The following is a 24,414-nucleotide window of genomic DNA, read 5'->3' as shown; positions in this document are numbered from 1 at the left end:
AAGTGAGCCCGCAGTAGAGGATCGTTTGACCGCAACGCCTGGAAATAAAGCCCCGTTATTATGGGCGGGTTTACGATGTGTAAGGGTCTTGGCCAAGCGGACGAGGTCATTCTCAAAACTCTCGATTTGATGGCTTTCCAGTGACGTCACACACAATAACTACTAGCCCACCACAGGAAAATCAGTCAGAACGCCTGTTTCTAGACCAATTCTTATTTAGTTTTACTGGACATTTCTATGTGATTTGAACTGCACCATTGACCAGGTCAATGGTGCTTTCGGTTGTGAGACGTTAAGTGTACTTTTTAAGTTTCTGTCTGAAATATGCTCAACACTAAAACAGAGTCGATTTCCAGTTTTTGGTGTATTTTAAGTTTCTGTGAAAGACTTCGTGATGGCTGGCGCCTTTGCGAGCTAGGCTTTATTTACAGCCGTCGCTAGGCCTCCGTACTGCGGGCTCATAGTCCAGACCCGGGACTCTCTTTGCGCTCGACATTTTGGCTCGCGAGCAACAATGTCGAACGCAAAGAGAGTCCAAGTCTGGCGCCCGTTTCTCGAAACACCCGAGAATTCACGTACCCGAAAACTTTATTTTGCATTTTTGCTCAATATTTCGCATGTTTTCCTTTTTGACAACCGCTTTCATGTTTTAGAACAGCTTGAAGTTCTTCTTGTTTCATATGCCAAATGACTGCGCCCTCTAGGGCTATTTTCGAAGTTCTGCTGAAGCCAAAAAGCTACCCGAAAAGTCTCGGGTGACTGCGAGGTCCCGAGAAATTTCTTAATATTTAAGCCATGTGACTTTCTGGCCCGAGAAGTTCGGGGATTTCCGGGAAATGTGGAATTACTTGAGAGGTAGTCCACTTTCTCAGGGATACCAGAAATTCCTGGAAATCGTGTACCATTTGCAGTTTTCCATAGAATATTTGACCAAGGCCCCCATCGGCTACTATTTTCCAGGACCCCAAAAGTAGAATTTCTGAGTACAGAAGCAAATGGTACATAAGCACCCAGCCCCATTCTGGAATATATGAAACTTTTTCTTACCATTATGGCATTCCGGACAAACTGGGGTCTCATTCCGGAATTTCCGGAATGGTATAAAACCCACGGGACAGACTAAACCGAGCCGTTCTAACCGTGTCATGTCACCTGAACTCAACCGGTAAGGATGTCAGAAACAAAACGAAAGCAGGGGTAAGGAAGGACTGAGGTTTTGAAAGGTACCTTACATTAGATTTTAAGCGACGTGAAAAGTTGGCGTTTTTCTTCTAAACGAGGTAAAACAACTTAAATCTTTCAATGTTTCCAATACAACAAAGTCCAAAGAACGTTCACCACTTTGAAAAGTGTACCTTACAAACTACAAACCGAGTGTGATTGCAATGATGGGTAGTCTGCGCGTTTCCATGTGAGCGCACTCGATCACAAAAGATTGCAGTATTATCGGGTACGACAATATGGGGAAATCACCCTACATCGGGTGCGATTACATGGAAACCATTTTGCGATCAATCGGAGTAGGGTCAAATTAGCTGCGACCACGCGCGATCATATAGAGCCAAGACATACTTCCGCGCAACACTCTTTTTGAGAATCGAGAGAGAAATGAGAGAGATGTAGCAAGATACATCGTACTGCAGGTATTGTTTTAACTCGCACACACAGATAGAAAAAAGCAATAACTCAACATTTTCATAAATATTTACTTACAAATATTACCACACAATGTAGATGACCAAGGTTTTGAGAATTTATCAGACTTCCACAAACAAGGCTTAACATAACTAGACGTTTTAGCTTCTTCCCTTTGGGAGTGCTTGCAAACACCTTCAGAGCGCCAATGATATTCGCCAAAACATTGACTCGAGGTCACAACGCAGAGATGTTCATTCACAGAAGCATTGCATCAGTACTTAGCGTACCTTGTTCAAGGGACATGCGGTTATAGCAATATCTGAAGGGAATTCAGCATTAAGATGGTTGTCCGTGTCCATAACAGGATAGACCCTCATCTGAGAAGGATATAAGTGCTAGTAGAACAGGTCTTTTTAGAAAATGCGGCCTCACATCAGGCGGATGTATTTCCCAGTGACAATCAGGAAGTCTTCGTCCTTAAGAATCTGTAGCGCCCCATCAAACTGCTCGCGGGAGACAGGCTGCAGGGGGAAATGAGGTATACAGGATATTTAACAATTAGACTACGAGTTTGAGTTTTCTATGATTCAATAGATATTCAACGAGGCGCGTAAAAAACGAGAACGAGTAGTCTAATTGTATTAGTATAAATCCACTTACATACTACCTTCGAAACAAATTACGATTTTAATAGTTCTCAATAATAAATAACCACTTTGAGCTAGTGAGTTCGGGAGCCAATAAAATTGCTAGATTCGTAATAGTATGTAAGTGAATTTATACTAACAATAAATAGTATAGTATAATGTATATAAGTAACGGCAAACAACAGAAACGAGTTGAAAGTCATAGCTGAAGTGAAAGAAAAAAAATAGTCATGCCCTGGTTCAATACGGAGTGAAGTCTTCCAGGGATTTTTCCAGATGGGAAAAACATGGGCTCTCTACAATGCAACTGTGAATCCCTTGTTTTCTTGGATAAGCTATTAAAGGACGTTAAGTCTATCCAAATAACGTGTATAGAATGGCCGTACAATAACCGCTTGGAACGCTGGTTGAAGTAAACAAGTTTCCATTTACTCCTTTTTTTTCTTGACTTTTTCTTTAACGTGCTAGTGCTTCTTTGAGTTACAAACATTGTGAAGGCTCTTACCAGGTCAGAGGCCTCTCGCATCTCGCTGAAGGTCTTCTGGTAATCCACGGTTGGCACCTTGCCCTTGGAAGTAAGCAGAGCCTTAAGGGACTTGGCGAGCTCCAGGCGCCTCTTGCGATCTGACGCACTCAGGCCAGTAGTGAGAATACTAATGTCGATCAGCCCAGTCTTGGGGTCCGTGGCAGACTGCTTTAGAGCTTCTCTATGAAGTCTGCAAAGACGGCAAGCATTTAGAGTGAAGTTAAAAGGGCAGTGTCATGGTAAGAGCTTTGCAATAGCTCTCCAGCCCAGACACAATGAATTTCAGTCCAATTCTAATATTGACTTACGAGCCTTTGGTGCATGTTGGAGACTTAAATTAAAAGAAAATGACCGCAAACTGTCAATAAACATAGTTTTCAATAGAATATTGCATTTTTTTTAACAAGGCATTGACAGCTTAAAGTTCAACTATTTGTAGACAATTAAAAGCCGACAACACTGACTCCAGACATACGCAGTACCATGACGCTGCACCTTTAAACTCCTGCATCTAACATCATATTCACACAAATCAGGCTGATAAAAGAGAACTGTGTCACTGTATCAAACAGTATCCTTTAAAACCATAACCCCAGACATGTTAGTAACAACTTTCCACCACAACGCAAGCAGTAAAACCGGGAACATCAAAATATGTAATGTAATGTTTCTTCTGACTAATCACATATATGAGATAAATTCAAACATAAACATGTCTCCACAAGAATCAACGCTTGAATTCTAGCGTTTGATTCATCAACACATACTCTTTTATGTTTTACACGTTTTAAAGGTCGTACTGTACCTATACCCAATGTGTAGTTCCAAAAAACATCTATCCCCCCCCCCCCCCCTATTGAGTGGTTTGTAGGTATGACCCCACCCACCCTTCTGGAATTTCCAACCACCTGGAAGTAGCTGTTTAGGAAAAAGGACATTTTACCCCCCTCCCCTCTGGAAATTCCTGGCCGTTTGAACCCCCCGGAATTTACAATCCCATCAATGGGGGTATGGATATTTTCTGGAACTACACAATGTTCTTACCGTTTTGCTTCTTCGACGTCCACAATATCCACAGTATCAGAGAATCTCATCCTGGCGTGTGCCTCGGCCAGTCTGATGAGCGACTCCAGTTGACGAGGGTAGGCTGTGACGGCCCCATGGCTGCTTCCCACCTTGCGCATCTCTGCAAATACAAGAACCAATCGTTGCTGATCTAGCTTCTCAGCTGAGTGTTTGTCATAGAAAGTTTACATCTGGTTGACCAATTGGCGACTCCAGGCTCGTACACAAGGGTGGGCCATTTCTAATTAAGGAATCTTCAAATACTTTCCTTTTTCATGATACCTATGACTGCGCACCCCACCTTGGCAAATCCTGGGAATGCGCCTGAACTTGCATAAAAAATCAGGTGACATTTTGAGAGGCAAAGTCATGGCTAAATTAACAGAGAAATGGCTGCGGGCGTCACGCTGGAGAACAACGAAAAAATAAAATCTTAATTTGTGAAAAAGCCCTTTCTGACTTCGAACTTCGAAACTTACTGGCTGATTCGTAACACTGGATTAGTTAGCTTCTGTTGTTTTTATTTGGCCGCTATAAGCCAGAACTCACACGAGTTTACCACCCAAAATGGGACGAGATTGCTTAGTGCAAGTTATATATCATAAAATAAATCGTATTTCATATGCTCTAAACTCGTGGATGCGACTTTGATAGCTGTGTAATGAGTGTAGTAAAAAAAGCACAAAGTCTTCTACTTCATCAGGTCATAGAAACATACACAAAGATAGTTTATACAATTTCAAGGATGAGTTAATGTAAAGCCGCATCAAAGCCAAGTGCATTCTTCCATTAATTTCCATCCGTAGATGCGAGAGGTTCAATCAACAATATTATTCTTATTTGTTTTTATCCAAGGCCTAATTAAATTAATTAACCTAATTAACTTGGATGCTACTCTGGCTAATCATTAAAATTTCAACTTGTTCTTCGCGTTCTGAAATAGCTGTAAAACATTTTTATTTATGCATTTTTTTTTATTTTTAAGCCATACGAGTGACCCTTGAAATACTTATTTTCTTACCTACGTAAACTTGGATAAGAGACTGGGCAGCTTCCTCTCCAAGTCGGGGGTTGATGTACGTGCGAGCGTAACCAATGTAATCCTTGAGTATACTCATGTCCTGATAATGGAGTCATTCAAGTTATTCTAGTTTAAATGATAGGGAGAGGGTGGTAATCTTGCAACAACGAAAACCTCAAAACTTCCTTTTGTATATTTTAGTTAGAAATTCCCCCAACCCCAATATTCAATGTAGATTCTCTGAGGTCAAATCAATCTCCCAAGAATTTCATTTCAAAACTTAAAAAATTTTGAAAAAGGGAAAATAACATCTGCATTCTTCTGGATAAAAGAGAACTCTCAACTCAGTGAAATTATATGCTATGAGCACATAATCTCTCTACCAGTGCACTGAGTTATCAGAGCATTGACTTTGTTCTTGCTTTCTCATGTAGGGTCATGTATGAAATTCAAATGGTTGTGGAATACACAGATTGCTTTTGGACCTAAAACTTTATTTTGACTTAAGAACAGGACCAGATTGTGCTGTAGCATTGACCAAATAGTATTGTGAATGGCCTGTAGAAATTTACCAGGAAATCTTCCTCCTCTTCTTCCTGGGTCTGGTGGTAGAGCGAGACCAGATGCTTGGCCAGCCGGCGATCATAGAACTCATCTTGGGGGTCAAGCATCAGGAATATCAAGTCAAATCTAACAACAAACCAATGCTCATGTTACAATCATACTAGGGCAATACAAAGTCACCTTATTTAATCATGTAGGGACTTTGTCCAGACGTAGTATGGTGTTCATGAAGGTGTCATTGAGTGATTGTGAAAGTGGAGTATAGTGATTGTGAAAATGTGGTAGTGTGTTTGTGAAGACGTAATAGGGTGTGTGAGCAAAAGAAGTAGGGTGTTTGTGAAGGCGTCATGTGGTTGGGAAATTGTGAAGATGTGGTAAGGGTGAGTGAGAAAAAGTGTTACGAGGGTGTTTGTGAAGATGTGGTAGGGTGTGCAAGGAAATGTAGTAGGGTGTTTATGAAGCGGTCAGAGTAATTTGAAAGATGTGTTAGGGTGTGGAGCTTAAGTGTTGACAGTTGTGGTAGGGTATTTCCATGTGTGGAAGGGTGTGCAATTAGGCGTGGTAGGGTGCTAGTGGAGATCTGGCTAAGTGCGAACAGGAGTAGTAAGGTACTTGCAATGTTAGGGTGTGGTTCTGCTAGCGTGCTTGTAGGTGCGGTAAAGGGGGGCACATGGAGTACAGTACCTTGACATGAGGGTGTGTGGCAGTTAGATATTCTCGATGGTAGGATGTTTGATTGAGTGGTGGGGTGAACTTAATTATGTTAGGGTGTGGTTCAGCTAGCGTGCTTGTAGGTGCGGTAAAGGGGGGCACATGGAGTACAGTACCTTGACATGAGGGTGTGTGGCAGTTGGATATTCTCGACGGTCGTCAGGCGGGGATCCCACTGTGACTTGACAGGGTTGGCTGCTGCTAGGATCGATGTGCGAGCATTCAGTTGACAGATGATACCTGCCTTGGCAATAGACAGCGTTTGCTGCTCCTGTGATAGATAAATAGCACAGCTAAAGAACAGCATCAAAGGTTGTGGAAACACAAGTCTGTCTGGGGCAATAGATATTTGTTGTATATCTGTTCTGGACTAGTTTTAAGCTTAGATAAAACGGCATGTCAGTGTCACACCATTTTGGTTTGGTTGAGATCCAAATATAGAATGGCTTCAGGTGGGGTCGAGCTTTTCATTAATTCAATTTTGTGCATAATAAACCTCTTTTAATTTTGCATTATCTGTTGAACTTTTCTAAGGCAGCAAAATAATGTGACCCTGGTACCCTGTTTAATCTATGCTTAAGTGTGTAATCTGACATACATTCTATCTGCCTTTGTGGGGATCAATGATAATTTACAGGAAGCCAGTGAAGACAAAAGGATTGTCAAGTCTGGATCTGATATCAATAGGTAAGGTATAAGTAAGAGGTTTTGAAGCCTGTTAGCATGTGTTTTTCATAGATATGCTTAGCTGTCTAAAAGAATAGAGGGTAGGGTTTTCACACCTCTACTCAATGTTGCCTTGTTTTGCATGGATACATAAACATATGCAACCAGCCTATTAAAGGTACTATGCAGTTGCAATTCATGTCCTTACCATAACTTCATGTAAGACAGCTCTGGTGCTGTCGTTCATCTTGTCAAATTCGTCAATACAGCAAATACCATTGTCACTCAAAACCAGAGCTCCACTGCGAACAAAACAATACCATTAAATGCACAATTAGTGACTGTATCACAATAAAGCATAGTTCAACCTCCATTTCCACCAAATAAAAATTTTGCACTTTTTGTCTAAGATTCTACAGCAGTTTTGCACTTTTTGTCTAAGATTCTACAGCGTAGAACTGCCATAATAGACAATTGACTCTTGTGTATACCATAATAACAGCAGTTAAAGTGACACTAACGTTTGAAGCACAAGTTGTCTCGTCTCAGGATCTCTAGTGACATAGGCTGTGAGTCCAACTGCGGAGGACCCTTTTCCTGACGTGTACTGGCCTCGAGGGACAAGGTTGTGGACATACTGCAAGAGGATAAATCTCCTGTCAATGGAGTCTTTTCCAAAATGGCAACAGAAAATAATATTAGAAATAAAAATCAACATTAGAAATCAGCATAGCATGGGAGAAAAAAGTTTTCATTTCATGAAATATTTGCCAAAAAATACAATTTTTGGGGGTGGTGGGAGGTCCTATAGAAAGAGCAATTTATTGCTATTTTAGTAAACTATAATCCCATTATTAAAAACACTTTGGCCTCAAAGGCTGTCCTAATTAAACAGGTTAACAATTTTTATATTATAGTATTATCCTTAAGGATAAGCAAGGTTAAATTGAGTTTTCAAACGATTTTTCTAAGACACTGCAAATGCTTGTCTAGCTTCCAAATATAGAGCTAAAACACACTTCAAATCGTTACCCTCTAGTGACACACAGACAGAAAAATAAGATCCCAGGGTGCTAAAACAAGCATTTTTTAGAGCATTTGAGTATAAAGCAGCAATTTGTAAAAGGGTCTTCATCATAAAACATGAAGATTTAGCTTGCTCTCACCTGAAGAAGCTGGGACTTGCTTGTGCCAGGATCACCACACAACAAGATGTTTACTTCGGACCTAAAAAGTTTGTAAGCATCACCATTACATTTTATTGGAGTTACCATTTTATTGGTGTATAGTTTGAGAACATTTTACTTCTGACCTGAAAAGTTTGTAAGCATCACCATATTACATTTTATTGGAGTTACCATTTTATTGGTGTATAGTTTGAGAACATTAACTTCTGACCTGAAAAGTTTGTAAGCATCACCATTACATTTTATTGGAGTTACCATTTTATTGGTGTATAGTTTGAGAACATTTACTTCTTAAGCTTGTTCAAGAACACATAGGGCTGAAGCATTTTTTATTGCCCTGCAAAGTACCTGAATTTGCCACGCCCTGCAGATGTGAAGTCTTTGGCAGTGCCGCCAAACAGTTGCAACAGAATTCCCTTTTTGATATCTTCATTCTCATAGATGCTTGGAGCTGAAATATAAATGCAACTATCAATTCCTCAACCCAACATAAACCACTGACACTGTTTTGTGTTTGGCATAAGAGAAGTTTATTATAAAATCACTACCAACTGATAAATGAAAAAACTAAAATAATAATAATAAACCTCTCTGCCACCCTTCACACAAAGCCCAGGGTGGGAGGGCGGGAAAAAATATGAGCTTGATATATAAACGTTGAAAAGAACAAAGAATTATAGAGTGAAGCTGTGAACGTGTGCTAGCAATCAAGACTAGAGATAACTGAAATACAATATGCTGGCTTGAGCAATTAATCCCTTTAAGCTAGGTGCCCAAAGGGGGGTAAATTCCTCAACCCAACATAAACCACTGACACTGTTTTGTGTTTGGCATAAGAGAAGTTTATTATAAAATCACTACCAACTGATAAATGAAAAACTAAAATAATAATAATAAACCTCTCTGCCACCAAACCACCGGCCAAACAACAAAACAGTGCAGAAGGCCTAACTACTGGCCTGAATGGAAGCACGTAGCTGGGACGCAAGCGCCAATTTTGATTAATTACTAAATTCTAAATACAATTTGTAAGAGTCACTAGCCCAATCACCATACAACTGTATCAATATACGCGCCATAAGAAAAATGCAAGAAGAAATGCGCAATACAATGTAGAAGAGTTAGCATCATGTTGAAAATCTACTGTTCGCGCAACTAGCAATAAAAGGCTAGGAGTAACCGGTGGAGCCCTCTGAGGTACATGTGGTATCCTACGGGAAACTCCCCGCAGGGCTAGGGATAAACTAAAATCCTTAGTAAATGCATAGTCATAACCGGCGAAAAGATGTAATAACTTGACCCCACTTAAATAATTACGAATCGAAGGTGGTGCAATCGAACGACTTAAAAACTGTACATAAAGACAGACCGTATCTATGTCTGCTGGTAATGGAGTCAAGTCAAAATATAAGCAAAATAGAAAAAAGGCCTTAAACTGAGTCTTTAAATTACTATATGTCCCTGTGCTATATCTTTAGGGAACTTGGAACGGGCAGGCGAGAAACCACAAAGTTCGGGCGACCAGAACGAAAAACTAACTCATGTGCGTACAAATAAACATCATTCGCCTGCTGAGAGTCACGAGGAAAGGCCGTGGAAAAACCACGACAGTCTAGAACACCAGCCTCCACCGGCTGAGGAAAACACACATCATGAATATAATCAGCAACTAACTCACGTGCGTACAAATAAAAATCATTCGCCTGCTGAGAGTCACGAGGAAAGGCCGTCGAAAAACCACGACAGTCTAGAACACCAGCCTCCGCCGGCTGAGGAAAACACACATCATGAAGATAATCAGCGCCCGTGGAAAAGCCACGACAGTCAGGAACTGCAGCCTTTAGCGGCTGGGAGCAAGCATCAGCATTCAAAGCACAAAACGACATATCCGGAAATGAAGCAACAGTAACGGAAGGAACGCCCCCAATGTCTTGACCAAGGGCGAAGTTTATCAGTTTTTTGATTCCCCTGAAAGCGGACAATCAGATGAATCCTCTCTATGCGATTCCTGTTTTCTCGCTTGTACCCAGAGGGTAATTTGAGCGTTAGTGAAGGGATTTTTGATACTGAATTCAGAAGCGTACTTGCTTAACGGGTCATCCTGGGATGATATCAAACCATCCTCGCGCAGTTTGAAGAGCAAAAGAACCGCGAATATCTTAGTAACACTTCCAATGCGGTACTTCGTGTTATCGTCAGGGGGAACTGACCCTTTGTAAATTTTGCTTCCATAGTGACCCTTCCAGACGACAGCATCTCTGTAAAAGATATTTATGGAAATTGCAGATTTGTTCTGTGCCTTTGCTGCTATCGAAAGGAGGTGTTTGTCGATCTTGTCGAGTGCTTCGTCGATTCTTGAAGGCAATGGCTTCGGTAGTGCGAACAAAGGTGGTTTACCGGGGCATCTCGAGTCGAGCGGTGACCGTTTCTGTTGCTCGCACGATTTGTAATTCTTACACGAGGATTTCGAGTAACACATCGAAGCGAAAAGGATCGCTATTACTACAGCAACCACACAAGAAACTGAAGCTATAATTTGCCATGTCCTTGTAGAACGACGGAATCTTACGGCTAGTGGGTCTAGTGGTTCCATTTCTACAATAGCCAAGTAGACTCTATATCCACAATAAAAATATGAGCTTGATATATAAACGTTGAAAAGAACAAAGAATTATAGAGTGAAGCTGTGAACGTGTGCTAGCAATCAAGACTAGAGATAACTGAAATACAATATGCTGGCTTGAGCAATTAATCCCTTTAAGCTAGGTGCCCAAAGGGGGGTAAATTTGATGAAGTTGTTGAACAGTAACATTAATGTACAGTTTGAATATGGTTTTCATGTTTATATAGGCATGCAGACTTTCTACAGCATTAAAAGCGTTTACTTAGGTTAGAGAATATTCATAATAAAATCATATTACGGTTTCGGATAGCTGTCAACTAAAGCAATCATTTTTCCCCCTGAAGAGGAGTTTAATCCCGCTGAAGAGAATTTCATTCACCATATGAAACTTATGCTGTAACTTACCGAGGTTCCTTGCAAGTCGTTCATAGATATCTGGCTGCTTTGCCAGCTGATGAAGCTGGGCAATTCTCTCTTGAGAAAACGTTACAGCACTACCAAAACCCAAAACAAATAGTCAGTACTACAACAACACTTCTATAACAGATGGGGAGTTGTTATTGCAATGTCTGTAAATAAAATAACACCAATAAAATATAATAATAAACAGTACCAATAAATAATAATAATACTAAAGAATACCTGTCGACATCACTCTCATAGAGCCTTTTCTTGTCGGTTTTCTTAAAGTGGATGACATCCACATATGTTTTGTAAACAGCTTTGACATTGCTCTGACGTGGATTCACTCGGATCGGCGTAGCTCTGTAAATACCTGTAACTGCAACTCTGAAATACAAATAAGACAGAACTTTAAAATAACTTGTGCAAAAAAAGGCCTCACAGAGAGCTTTCAAGGTGCAAATGAGATATAGATTTTCTCTAAATTTTAATCAGATCAAAAATAGCCCAATGGGGCAGTTCCTTGGGTTCCAGTGATCTTATTGACAGGGATCCACTGTAATTAAATGTAATGTAAGTGCAACAATAGGACGTGGTATAGTATTCCAACAGCAGGTGAAGGTTATATATGGTAATATGACACCCTTGCACACACAAACTGAACTATGGAAAGGGCATGATTCCTATATTTTATAGTTCATATGAAATTTAACTTCATCGAATTGCAAAAGCATTCAGTTTTTGCTGACAATTGCTACACGTATGACATTTTGAGAAGACATTTGTTAGGCATACCTGTCACCAGGTTGGACGGCATCTACCAGGTCATTGTGAGCAAAGACCATGATGGTGTGTGGTGTTTGGCCAGGCGGCATGTCATCTGTTTTGTGAACAGCAAGTAAGTTGAATTATATATGACTCAAAAACAATACATGATTCAAAACATCAACAATATCACCTTCATTATTTACAATCAATGCCATCAGATAAAAAAAAAACAATCATCATCATCATCATTGCCATCATTTACAGCCTTGACACCGCATCGTCATCATCCATACAGTTTTTATCAGTTCTATCATCAATAACACAATCTTCTATCATCAATAACACAATCATTTACAGGTATTTCATTCACTTTCAAAGTAGGCGGTGGAAATTGATTAGTAGGGGGTGGAATTTTATTTTTAAAATAAAAAATAAAATTAAAAAAAATTAAAATAAAACTTAAGTCGACTTTAAAAAAAAGTGACAGCACTCTGTGGAAAATAGCTGGCGCTTCCGCCAGATTTAGATCACTGTTGTATTAAACCAGCAAGACTACCAAAGATGCATGCCTGGGGATTCTTGGAGTTTGATGATCTGTTTGTCAGTAAACTGGGATCTGTTGTGTACAAGCACCATGCTGTGGTTTGTGTTACAATTCCGGCAAATAGACGGCTCTGCAATACGTCCTCTGTCAATCTCCACACGCAAAGAGGCTTTGCAGACATAGCACTTGAAAAATGCTGCAGACAAAAACACATAATTTGTTTCCAGCTGTTATCAAAACCACAATTAGACGGGTGTCACAAGATTGTGAGAATGATCGTACATTCTCTGTATTCACCCACATTGGCTCTTTTGTTTGTTTGTTTGTTTTCACATTTTTACTGTATTGTCTAGATTTCATAAAATTTTTGCCCGAGTTGGGTGGACAGATATAGAATATTATATAACACTATCACTGGAACTATCACAATTTGGATTTCACTTCCTTAGAATGGTTATCATCTATTAGAAATTTACCTATTCCAAACAAATTACAAGGCATGCAGAGCACCAGTACATAGATCAAGGGTGCCTAAGGAGGTATTTTACAGTGTTTTACAACTAGCAAAGATAACATGAAAAGTGGATTTTGGGCTCTTTTAAAACATTTTAAGACTACGAAAAAAAAAAAGAATTGATGTTGGGGTAAATGATTTCTGTCAAATTATTGTCTTTATTTAAGACTTCTTAAGGGGTAGATATACAAACCTTCTCTCATTTCTGGAATAATTGACGACGTCCTTGTCACCATACCACAAATTGTAATAAGGGTATCAATATCTAGAGATAAAATGATACAAAATTAATAATGAGCACCAGAGGAATCAAAGAGGATAACCAAGCAAACATGACTAATTCTGTCATTGTGTATAGCATCAGTTAGACAAAACACTTAGGTGATTCTGCGAAAAATAATCTATACCAGTATCTTAACGGTAGACTTGTAAATATACTGTACAGTAGAAGAAATAGGCATACCTTCAGGGTTTAGAGCTCTCATGTTCTTTGTTTTGTCAACATTATATGTGCGCACCTGCAAATAAAATATGGTCCCTTGAACTATGAGAGAGGATTATGAAGATGAATTCAGAGTTGAAAGGTGCATAAAAAAGCAAAAACCCCTTTTTACTGGGAAATCTGAAAAAAAGGGAGGTTTGACAACTGGATGGATCTATTTATTTGTAACAATCTCTTTATTTGTAACTTTTATAAAGAAAAGTCAACGTTATACCTGAATCTGGTGTTCCAATGTGGTGTCTGGGTACTTCTCAAAGAAGATCTCGTTAATAGCCATGTCAAACGTTGGGACAACCTCTTGGGGATAACAGACAAGTTGTCTGTACAGGTCAGCATCAAACTTCTTCAACTGACAACAGTCAATGTTGAGGAAAGGAGTCTCAAGAACATGGATCTGAATAGAATTGAGAAATTGAGTATAAAACAGGTGTTTCAATATGAAATGAAGTAGCAAGCTTCAAGTTACTTGTTATATAATACAAAGGGTTAAATAATTGTTATATAATACAAAGGGTAAAATCTAGTATCCATCAAGGGGGACTCTTAGTACATGTCCCACCACAAAAATGGATTTTGATTATCTACCCTAATACTACTGTAGCTGAAGAAATATCCTCATGCATTCTTGATGCAGGATTTGTATTAATAATTTGGAAGGCTTAAAGTCCTGATGATACTTAATTGAATTAGGATAGAAATTGTAATTTGGAGTAAATACCAAGAGGTACCAATCTTCTAGAAAACCAGATTTTGCAGCAATAATTAAGCAAACAGGTGGGCAAAATGGACAAGAATGTTATTGTACAGAACTTCAATTTTCAATATTTAGCTTGCAGAAGAGAAATACAGTAGAGCAATCTTCCTTGAAATTGATTTAATCATTACCTCTTCCAACCTCTGCATGTAGACAGGAAGTGAGGGATCAAAATCATCTCCCGCCTCAAGTTCTTCATCAACAAACTCAGTGATAAACTTGCGAAACTTCTCCTTGGTCTCGCTGACGACAACATCTGTGCCCCAAATGACTAGCTGTGGCCCAACGGCTGCCTCACTGGTTGGCCCTGTTGGCTGATCTGTTGCCTCAGAGGGCTGGGTAAAATATACAAACTTTGTGAGCATGGTGAAGTTATAATAAGCATACAATAACTGTAATGAACAGGACCAGTGTAGTCCAACAAATAAGACTAGTAATTATCAATATCTTGATCGATTCATTTTGGCCTATTAAGAAACAGCACGTTTGTGTTAAAGACTCTGTGATATAGAATAACAAGAACTACTTAAATCTTTATGTAAAACAGCATAAAAGAGATTTTGAAAACCTCAACAATGTTTTAAAGCTTATCATACATTTTTACCAATTGACTACAAGGACTTACATACCACTGTAGGGTCGCCAACATTGACTTGTCGCATGCGACGATCACTTCTTATATCTGTGCGATTTCTTATTGGTGTACCAGCACTGATATTTGGTCAAGGAATGAAACAAGTATCTAGATTGCTATTTTGCCACAGGAGTGTCAGAGCTGGTTTGAGGAAGGAGGAAGGTCAAATCAACATTCAGAGGGTTGATTTAGAATCAATACTTTTTTGTTAAAGACAGTAGACTATCACTTAAAACTATTAAATGTCATGTAAAACAGCATCATGAACTCATTAACAAAAATGTGCATGTCACTCCAGTATGTCAACTAAATAAGGGTTTGAAATGATGATTGTACAAGCAGATTTTTCACTTTATAACTACAACCTAGCTTTTTTTTCTGAGAGTGTCCAAGCCAGACAAAGGCGTTTCCTTGTTGGAGCCAAGCAATTCTGAAAACTCTAGAAGCTTTCTACAGAAGCTCAACTTCACTTTTAAAACCACTTAGAAACAAAGGCCAAAAAGATACTGACTCCCTCGAGGAGTCCCTGCGATCCTTGAGCTTGGAGTTCCGTAGTTTAGAGGAGAACTCAGATCAATCTCACTAGTCTCGATGTTATGCCGTGCCTGAGGTGAGGAGAACAGAGATCTTTCCTGATCAGGCTGGTCCCCTGAGGGGGAGGTAGGGGCTAGGGGGAGTGGCGAAGAAGACTCATCAATGCGCCGACGCTGAGAAGGAGGTGAAACAGCAGCTGCCGCACGCTCTGGGGAAGCATTTCTTGAGCTCTTGCGGCTACTTTTTGTTGACTGACCTAAAATTATAAATCAAAGGAATATCCATCTAGCTTACAGCTCAATAATGGGGAAACACATGGTTATTAACATATTTCTTGGGAATTTAAAACCAAATTTTGTTATATTTCTTGACCATAAAATATATTTTATGCAAATAGTTTGAGGGGGTTGATGATGTATATACTCAACATAAAGATGGATGTAATAGGAAAGAAAAAGGTCGTATGAATTTTAGTCTGCATTTGAATCGTATGAATTTGAGTCCTCCCGCGAAATTTTAAAGCGCACACACAAAGTACGTATAATGGTGCTTTGTGCAAATAACACATATCAAATCAATGCGAAAAATAACAAGGAAAATAACAGGGTTATTCAACATTAATAGACTTGATACTGTCTAGGCAAAATTGTGTGCGAATTTGTACAGTTATTAGATAGTAAGAAGTCGATATTTGTGGATAATTCGATTTTCACTTTTCAAAATCTTTGCTCGTGTTATGCATTTCAATCAGGTAAATCATGCCTGAATTCAGCAGTATTTCTAATTGAAACTGAAATCTGACTCGAAAAATCGAGAAGGGAGTGTTCTTAATTGTACTGTAGATAAATTAAGACCGTAGCTTACTTGAAGTGCTAGTTCTTGAGCGTTTTCGCCCGCGAGGTGTAGATGGTTCCGACATGTTGTTCGAAGCTTCGATCGATTACTCACATGGGAAAAAGCCCGCGAAAATATCACATGATCATAGCAATCCCCGTAAGGCTTCTGGGTAAAATACGATTTTCTTTAAAAACAGAGAGAAAGATATCGATAGGCTAACTTTGTGGGCCAATGGACTACTCAATATTTTTTTCCAAAACTTGCAATGATGTAACTTAGACAGAGTTTAGATATCATAAGTTATTTTTTTCGGAATGATCGAAGAATATTCGGAATAACTTCGATGTCTACTCGGAAATACACCGCTTATTCACTTAGCTAATCGCTGGCGCATATTATCAGATGCTCTAAAAATGGCGGAGGTTCTTTGGTTCTCCTTGCTTTTCGAGCTTTGACGGCGAAATATGAAGTCTAGATCACTGTGCTGTGGCTGCTCTTGGTTCGTCTCCGATGGCGTCGGAATCGGCTGTGCTATTTTTACCTATTTTCTCGTGGCTTATGCCGAAATTGTCGTCGTGTTTGTTATGTTATTGCCGGAGATTCCTTACGCTAGCACCGGTCTGTTCCACGCCGTATTCTTCACATTTCTCGCTGTTTTAGCCGTTGTAGCACACGTCCGAGCAATGATAACAGATCCGGTAAGTAATGCAAAAATATCTGGATTTTTGTAATCCTTGATTCCACCTCCAAACTTTTAAACTATCCTCTCTTTGTCTAAAAGTATTCCGATATTTTTTTTGTTAATTCGCCTGTTGATATTTTAATATCCCCGCAGGGACGATAGTTCGATACAGTAGAATCTTGCAATATCCCCATCCCGCGTCTATATTTTTATACATAAACTATCTATGGTTTATTCAAACATCCCCTCTGAGTATTCAATTCCAGTGTTTGCGAACACAGTCTCGCTGTCTCGTTTAAAAGGTACTTTCGGAACTACCCAAATATTCTTAAAGTATACACCAGCGAGATAAAATCTGATGTCTAACCTTCTACAAGAGACCTTTCTGGCTTTTAAAAGAACCTTCATCGAGATTAAAATCTTTCTGAATGATCTTTAACTTTTTTTTTTTAAGTAGAATTAAGAACCTTGTTTTAGCTGTGAATTTTGCTCGGCCTATTGAAGCAGGTGAAAAGTTTATTGAAACCAGGTGTTTTTTGTTGAGTTTGAAAGCATAATTAGACTTTGCAGTAATTTTTCTAGTTTCCTTTTTATACGGCACTGTTAAAATGAATAATTGCTGTAAATCTTCTCAGATGATTACTAAATAATGAATGAAACCTTCATTTACTTATCCATTCCCTCATCTCTTATTTTAAAAAAAGTATTTTATACAATTATGATAGATTAGCTGCCCAACATTTCTACTTCATCCTCAAGCTAATATTTATAAGAAAAATAGAGAGGGCAATTTAAACCAGCATTTTTTTTCAAGCGATTTGCTTTTCATGTTGCAATGACCATAGTAGAAATATATGCTCACCTGTTTTTGACTTTCTCTTCTTCATGTCAGGGCACAATTCCTCTTGGTAATTGTACTACTGAAAATTTAAAGAGACTTCGCCTGGCTGAGGGGCAAACTGTTCTGCGTTGTACTAGATGTGAATGTATAAAATTAGATAGGGCGCATCACTGCAGGTGAGAGTGTTTAAGAAAGGTTTGCAATACTTTGTAGCACCATAGAATCTTGGATCTTGAAAAAGGTGCTTTAATATGGCCAGAAAACATGCAAAAAGTAACACCACACTAGACTACACACGTCTTTTCAACAAGTTTTTTTTTTCACTAATTTTGTTTTTCCCCCTATGTTTACCGTATCAATAGAGACAAATAAATAGCTTGGGCTACCTGTGCATAGAATAACAGAAAAAAAGTGGTTTGTTAGTGTTAGTCACTGTTTTACAGAATTATACAAAAAGGTGTTCACATGTGTTAGTTAAATTTCATGCAGCAAACACATTACTGACTCTTGAAGATTTATTTATTCAACGATGTTTGAATAATTATTTTTTCTTTATGCTTGATATAACAACAGACGATTTTAAAGATTGATATTAATTTAACAAAAAGGGGATTATCAGGGCTACTTTAATGTCATCCTTTGTTTTTTTTCTTTTCAGCACTTGTCAAAGATGCATAAGGTAAGCATTAAGACTTGATTTTTTTACATAACTATCTTATTTTTTTTCTTTTTCAATGACTCCTGCCAAAATTTTTTTTTTCTAGAAAAATGGATCACCATTGCCCATGGTAAGTGGAATAGTTTCTGTCACTTGGGACCCCTCCTTGCTCAAAAAATGTCCTCAAATAGTTTAAGGGCTGTATACTGAATTGTTTTATATTCTTGCAATCATGAATAATTGATAAACTTAAAATTTCAGTTCTCTTGCTTTGAAAAAAGGAAATCCTAGTATCAGTTTTTTTCTTAAATTTTTGATAAATACTGTATCTGACTTTTCAAACATTTTTAATAGGATCAATAACTGTGTTGGAGAGGACAACCAGAAGTTTTTTATTCTCTTTACAGTGAGTACATTAACCAACTAAACACTTTCCTGTCAGAAAACATAATGTCCATTGATGCTAATTACAATGTTTTATTCTGTTTCAGTTTTATATATTTGTTGTATCAATTTATGCCCTTCTGCTGTGTGTGAGGCAATTATTTCTCTGTACAGAAAAAGAATGGTTTGGTAAGTACATTTGGTGCATTTCTTGAGTTAAACTGTTTTCAAGTTAAGGAATTCATGGAAATCCCATTTTCTCTTCGTATCCTTCATCACACACTAGCCATGGAGTAGCCAATGACACAAAGTTTATAACCATTAGGATTTTGTCTTGCTCTATCCAATCAAACATTTGCCTTGCTGCTTGGTTAGTGCATCGCATTATATTTTTTGCATCTTCGTGGGTTTTTATTTGTCAAATATGTCCTTGTTAGCTTGCATTGAACTGGATAAATATTCTGTGTCTATCTTGTGCAATACTGTACATGTTCTTGAGACCACAAAAAATATCTTTGTAGGAGATAGGCCATGCCATTGACTACACTTTGATAAACACTCTGTACTGTAGATGCTTACACATCTAACAAATGTTTCAATTTTGCAGGTTGTACTTCTGTTACTATGCCGTCATCCATACTGCTCATTATTTTCCTGGTGTTTGAGGGGCTTCTCTTTGGCATTTTCACCCTTGTCATGTTCTGTTCTCAAGTTACGTCAGTAGTTAGGGATGAAACGGTAAGGATAAATGTGATTTTTGCCTATTTTATTGCAATTTGTCCTCTTTGTGAACTTATGATAATAACTTTATTACATACAGTATAGTTAGATAGCTTTATGAAGACCACACATATCTCTTACCATTCCCTGCTAGCATTGGCCCCTTTCCTGTGTATTTTGCTGGACTAGATAAGATGCATGTTGCTAGCGGGAATTTTTTCAATAAATCAGGGTTAACTGGCTTCCAGAAAAACCCTTTCTTTTTCCTGAGAACAGGGCTTCTGGAATTACGCGAAAAAAACCCTCAAAATTACGCGGGATTCTTTGCTAAATTACGCGAAAAATCAATCATTACGTGCTAAATTACGCGGGATTTTGCAATACATTTTTCTTTACAAATCAAAATTTTGCGGGATTCTTTACTGGATTAAGTGCTAAATTACACGGAATATCAACTGTTACGCCCAAACTACATTTTGTACCGAAGGAAAGCACGAAATAACTTGAAAAAGGTTTATTTTTTGGGCGAAAATATACTAGGTGAGTTTTCATTGGATCCTAGCCACCAGCCAATTAAAAAAGGTATTTTATTATTAGTCCTAGGCTTTCGCGGTTTAGCAAAGAACGCCTAGTCATTTTATTAGTTTTCAAAATTCAGTTCGAAATATCGCACGCTTACATAGAATCTGTCTTTTTTACGAGAAATAGAGATAAGAACCCTAAAAGAACACATCAGCTGTGCACTATAATGTTTTGTCTTTCAAAATTTAGCCAAATTACGCGGAAATTTGTGGATTACGCGGAGAAAGCCAAATTACGTGCTTCTGCACAAGCGCGTAATTCCAGAAGCCCTGTGAGAATATCCTGCTTTTGGATCAACATATCACCTTCTTTTGCATTGAGTGGAAAGAAATTGTTTGATACCTAGAAAAAACAAGATGTAGCGTAGACCATATTAGGTTGGTTATTCCAATGACTGGAGATGTACGACATGTGTTTATAATGTCTTAGATTGAATTTGTTTTCTCCCCCAGGGAATTGAAAGCCTTAAGAATGAGCGAATGTCAAGAAAAACAACAATGTAAGTGAGTCTTTCACAGTGGCTTGGTGCCAGGGTTATTGATAAGGGGGAGTTTGCCCTGAAAATTTTGTGGAATATTAGGGGCAACCAGATGAATTTCACTGAGAAATCTTTTGATGCACATAACTGTTTGAGCTTTGACCATTGATTCAATGTCGGTGATACTGAGACCACCCTTATTAATCAAATTAATTAGAACTGCTCGTTCAATTTTGTTTTTATGTCCTTTCCATAGAAACGTTGCGTTAATATCTGAAAGTATTCTTTCTTACAAAAAACAAGGGCCATTTGATAAAGTAAAGGGATTGTGAAAGACTTAATTATTTGTATTCTGCCCATTAGATGTAAGTGAATCTTTCACAGTGGCTTGGTGCCAGGGTTAAGCTCGTTTAATTTTGTCTTTATGTCCTTTCCATAGAAACGAGTATAACGATGTGTTCATATCTGAAAGTATTCTTTCTTACAAAAAACAAGGGCCATTTGATAAAGTAATTTAGGGATTGCAAAATACTTAATTATTTGTATTCTGCCCGTTATAGTTAATGATCTCCAGCTCCATCCATCAAATCAATCCTTCAGGATCTTTTCAATGGAATCAAAATTATTCTTATAAAACAGAGAGTGACAAGTTGTGAAATAAACCCCTAGAATATTGACGGTAGAATTTATCCGCGTGACTTCAAGTTCAGCGCAATCATCGAGGATCATGTGTCCTAAGGGTAGTACGTCAGTTTTTATCTTTATTTATTTTTAGGCTAAGTTCAAACGTTGTATTATCCATGAGCAAATTATCAATGCAAATGCTTGCAAATGAATCGAATTGATTGTTTCATCTTCATTTGCATGCATTTGCATTGAATACAGAATACGGCCTTAGTCCCGAAAATGTGCTATACAACTTGATTGAAGTAAGAAGATAATGATATGATTCCTTATCCTTGACAAATGCTGTTAAGTCATCCGCAAATAACACCGATTAAACCTCATTTTCGCCCATCCTTATACCTTCAATTTAAGGCTTGTTTCGTATGTAAATTGCTAAGAGTTATATTAACAATAATAAACAAATACGGCGAGAGGGGATCTCCCTGGCTTACTCCGCGATGTAGTGGCAAAAAAGGGGGAGTGGCTATTATTCATGACGCAACTTACACTGTTTTTGTATAATACCTTAGTCCATGAATTAAAAGAACCACCAAAACCGAAAACCTCCAAGGCTCTTACTAAAAATGCTCTATCTATCGAGTCAAATGCCTTTTCAAAATCAAAAGCTGCGAGGATCAAAAATTCTATGGCCTTTGACAACTGGTTAACTGACCATGGTCAATAATCGAAGGAAGGATACTTTCTAATCTTTGTGCGAGAACTTTCGAACAAATTTTAACATCTACGTTTAGCAGAGAAATGGGTCTCCAGGTTTTCAACCAACGTCTGTCTTTCCCTCAATCAAGGTAATTATTGCTTGCTTTTGTGAGGTAGATAACTCGCCGTGATGGTACGAAAAGTTCAGAGCTTCATCAAGACGAACGCCAATCTTTGACCAAAAAACTCTATAAAATTCGATCGGTAAGCCGTTTCCAGGTGTTTTGTTATTTTTAAAAGTTGGCAAGAAACACTCAGCTACAGTAATTTCGCCTTCGCAGACCTTTCGCAAGCAGGAACATAGGGTATCCTAGGAATAAACTTTAAAGAAAAGGACACTCGCTCAAATCACGGAGGGTTTCTGCTTTATCTGCGTACAAATCCGTATAAAAAAGTGGAGCCCGTCGAGGATAATTGTTTTAGGGTTCGTGCATTTAGTTCCATCTTGAACCACTATTTTACACACACAAGTTTTTTCCAAATTAAGAAAATATTTGTTATTTCTCTCACCTTGAATTACCCATTGAGCCAGAGATAAAATAGCTAATCCTCTGGAAATCCTTTGATAGTCGTTCTCTTCTTCACATTCTAATTTGGCTTTGTCCAGTTTCTCGCAGTTATCAGCTGATGGGTCTACAGTTAATTGATCCTCGTAAAACTTCACATTTTTAATATTTTTTTCTAATTCACTCCTTTTTTAAGGGGCTCGATTTTTACTAAATGAGATACTTTCTTAACGGATAAGATATTTTATCCAATCCCAAATAACTCTAGGATCATCACTAGACTGTTCCTCTTCCTGCCATTCAATTAAACATTTTTTCATATGTTCTACATAAACAGCGTCATCCAATAAACTTGTATTTAATATCCAAAATGATGGAACACATTGCTGTTCAGTATGGCTATCTATTGTTAAGGGACGACACTTTAGGGTGGGGGTGGGGGGAGGACACTTTCCTGTGATTCAAGGCTGCATGGATGCACCTCTTCGTTTGTAAACGGGTAATAAAAGCTGTTACACATAAGCTTGTACACTGTTTCAGCTATAAAGATGATTTCAGTACAGCCTTTTAATCGACGGATATCACTAGCCATGGTTCTATTTTTACATCTTTGTTGTTGGATGTGTTTTTTCTTCGATTGCTAGGCTATGTATATAGCATAGAGTAACCACATTAGCGTAAAATCGAACCGTGTGGCAGTTTTAGAAGAATATTCATTTTTGATTTTTGATTACATTATCTTTGACTTAAAAGTGTTCATAGTTCATTTTTGTCACTTGGACACTAGTGCTGCAGGTTTTGACTTGTATGGTAATTTATTGACGCTCAATTTTTGTTCCAGGTATGAAAATCTCCAAGATGTCTTTGGGGGGCAGTTCTCTGTACATTGGCTTTCTCCCTTTGCTGGGCTCTCAACAAAACGAACTTCTTACTCTTTCTACGAGGTCTAATGCAAACGGACTCCTGCACACAACCTAGCAAGTGGAGTATGCACAGAATTAAGGGAATATGGACAGATAGCTCGAATAAAAGCACTTTCTTATATAATTTAACTAAGCAAGTACAGCTTTTAAATATTTCAAGAAATTCTTCGCTCTTATATATCTGGAATCACTTAATAAAATTCTCTGCATCGCTTCATTGTTATTTTAATATTTGGGAGTGAAAGGTTCAATTCAGTGTGAAGGATCTAGGGAGGGTCACATCCCTCCACCCTCTCCCCCTATGAGATCAAAAATGCTATAAAAGAGAGTCATCCTCGTTTATATTCGCACTGCAATCCCCCCTGTCCCCACTCTGAGAAAGGTGGGATTACCGAATGAAATACATTTAGGTTAGGTTCAAACGTCGTACTATCCATGAGCCGTATATTCAATACAAATGCACGCAAATTAATCAAGTCGATTGTTTCATCTTTATTTGCATGCATTTACAATAAATGCGGCTCATGGATGATACGACGTTTGAACTTAGTCTTAGTAATCAGACCATTAGAAAAGAGCAAAGAATTTCGACAGAAAATGTAGAAAATTATTTTTACAAGATGATTTTTACAACATGTTGCAAGGTGCTTTAAGCATCAGACAGGGAGATGAAGTCGTTATTTATGATAAGTATCTTGCGAATTTTGCGTGAATTTATAAATACACGATGGGCTCGCGGGCGCACGAAATCGGCGCTTTCAAATGCCGGCAGATTTCCCCACTTTCGAAGCATTTCGCTTCCACGGTAACCAAAGGCGCGTTCTGAAAACAATGCACTGCCGATTGGCGCGAGCGCTGAAATCAGACCACCAAAGCAGCACAAATATTGTATCTGATGTTAATAAAAATCCAGGATTCAAAAGAAAATTTCATTGTCTTTCTCATGAGAACCTCTTTTTTCCCCCGTAAGTCCTCTGTTTTTCAGAAACTGACAAAACTCTCGAGCGTATGATTGTCAATCGATCAGAATTTTCTGGCGAGTGGGATATCTACTCGAGCGTCCTCTGTAAAAACACGAGAAAATAACCTATCAAATCAGACGAACAAACCAAACTTTCAT

General features: G+C 38.3%; 3 protein-coding genes across 3 annotated transcripts; 1 reads left to right on the top strand and 2 right to left on the bottom strand.

Annotated features, from left to right (window-relative positions):
- Nucleotides 1-1,686: 1,686 nt before the first annotated feature.
- On the bottom strand, nt 1,687-16,294 carry LOC116613718 (DNA replication licensing factor mcm4-A). Its single transcript, XM_032374224.2, has 21 exons — nt 16,165-16,294; nt 15,274-15,556; nt 14,762-14,843; nt 14,264-14,467; nt 13,593-13,772; nt 13,340-13,394; nt 13,070-13,141; nt 12,388-12,558; nt 11,846-11,930; nt 11,291-11,437; nt 11,054-11,142; nt 8,374-8,476; nt 8,005-8,065; nt 7,360-7,475; nt 7,047-7,140; nt 6,289-6,443; nt 5,470-5,587; nt 4,898-4,997; nt 3,856-3,997; nt 2,791-3,001; nt 1,687-2,159 (listed from the first exon to the last, which is right to left on the bottom strand). The coding sequence occupies exons 1-21, from the start codon at nt 16,217-16,219 to the stop codon at nt 2,067-2,069; spliced, it is 2,616 nt and encodes an 871-aa protein (XP_032230115.2). The 5' UTR covers nt 16,220-16,294; the 3' UTR covers nt 1,687-2,066.
- On the bottom strand, nt 9,803-10,647 carry LOC125559028 (putative beta-lactamase-like 1). The gene has a single exon (XM_048720826.1). It carries the CDS (start codon nt 10,616-10,618, stop codon nt 9,977-9,979), a length of 642 nt encoding a protein of 213 aa, XP_048576783.1. The 5' UTR covers nt 10,619-10,647; the 3' UTR covers nt 9,803-9,976.
- A 221-nt stretch (nt 16,295-16,515) lies between the features above and the next one.
- Nucleotides 16,516-23,508, top strand: LOC5505892 (palmitoyltransferase ZDHHC3). The gene is made up of 9 exons (XM_032374228.2): nt 16,516-16,835; nt 17,712-17,836; nt 18,319-18,339; nt 18,425-18,448; nt 18,673-18,724; nt 18,810-18,891; nt 19,310-19,440; nt 20,457-20,503; nt 23,213-23,508. The coding sequence occupies exons 1-9, from the start codon at nt 16,602-16,604 to the stop codon at nt 23,319-23,321; spliced, it is 825 nt and encodes a 274-aa protein (XP_032230119.1). The 5' UTR covers nt 16,516-16,601; the 3' UTR covers nt 23,322-23,508.
- The last annotated feature ends 906 nt before the right edge of the window (nt 23,509-24,414 follow it).

This window comes from Nematostella vectensis, chromosome 13 (assembly GCF_932526225.1).
Source record: "Nematostella vectensis chromosome 13, jaNemVect1.1, whole genome shotgun sequence".
Classification (NCBI taxonomy): Eukaryota; Metazoa; Cnidaria; class Anthozoa; order Actiniaria; family Edwardsiidae; genus Nematostella; species Nematostella vectensis.
The sequence above is the reverse complement of the archived record's forward strand: the minus strand, read 5'-3'. Positions and strand labels throughout refer to the sequence as shown.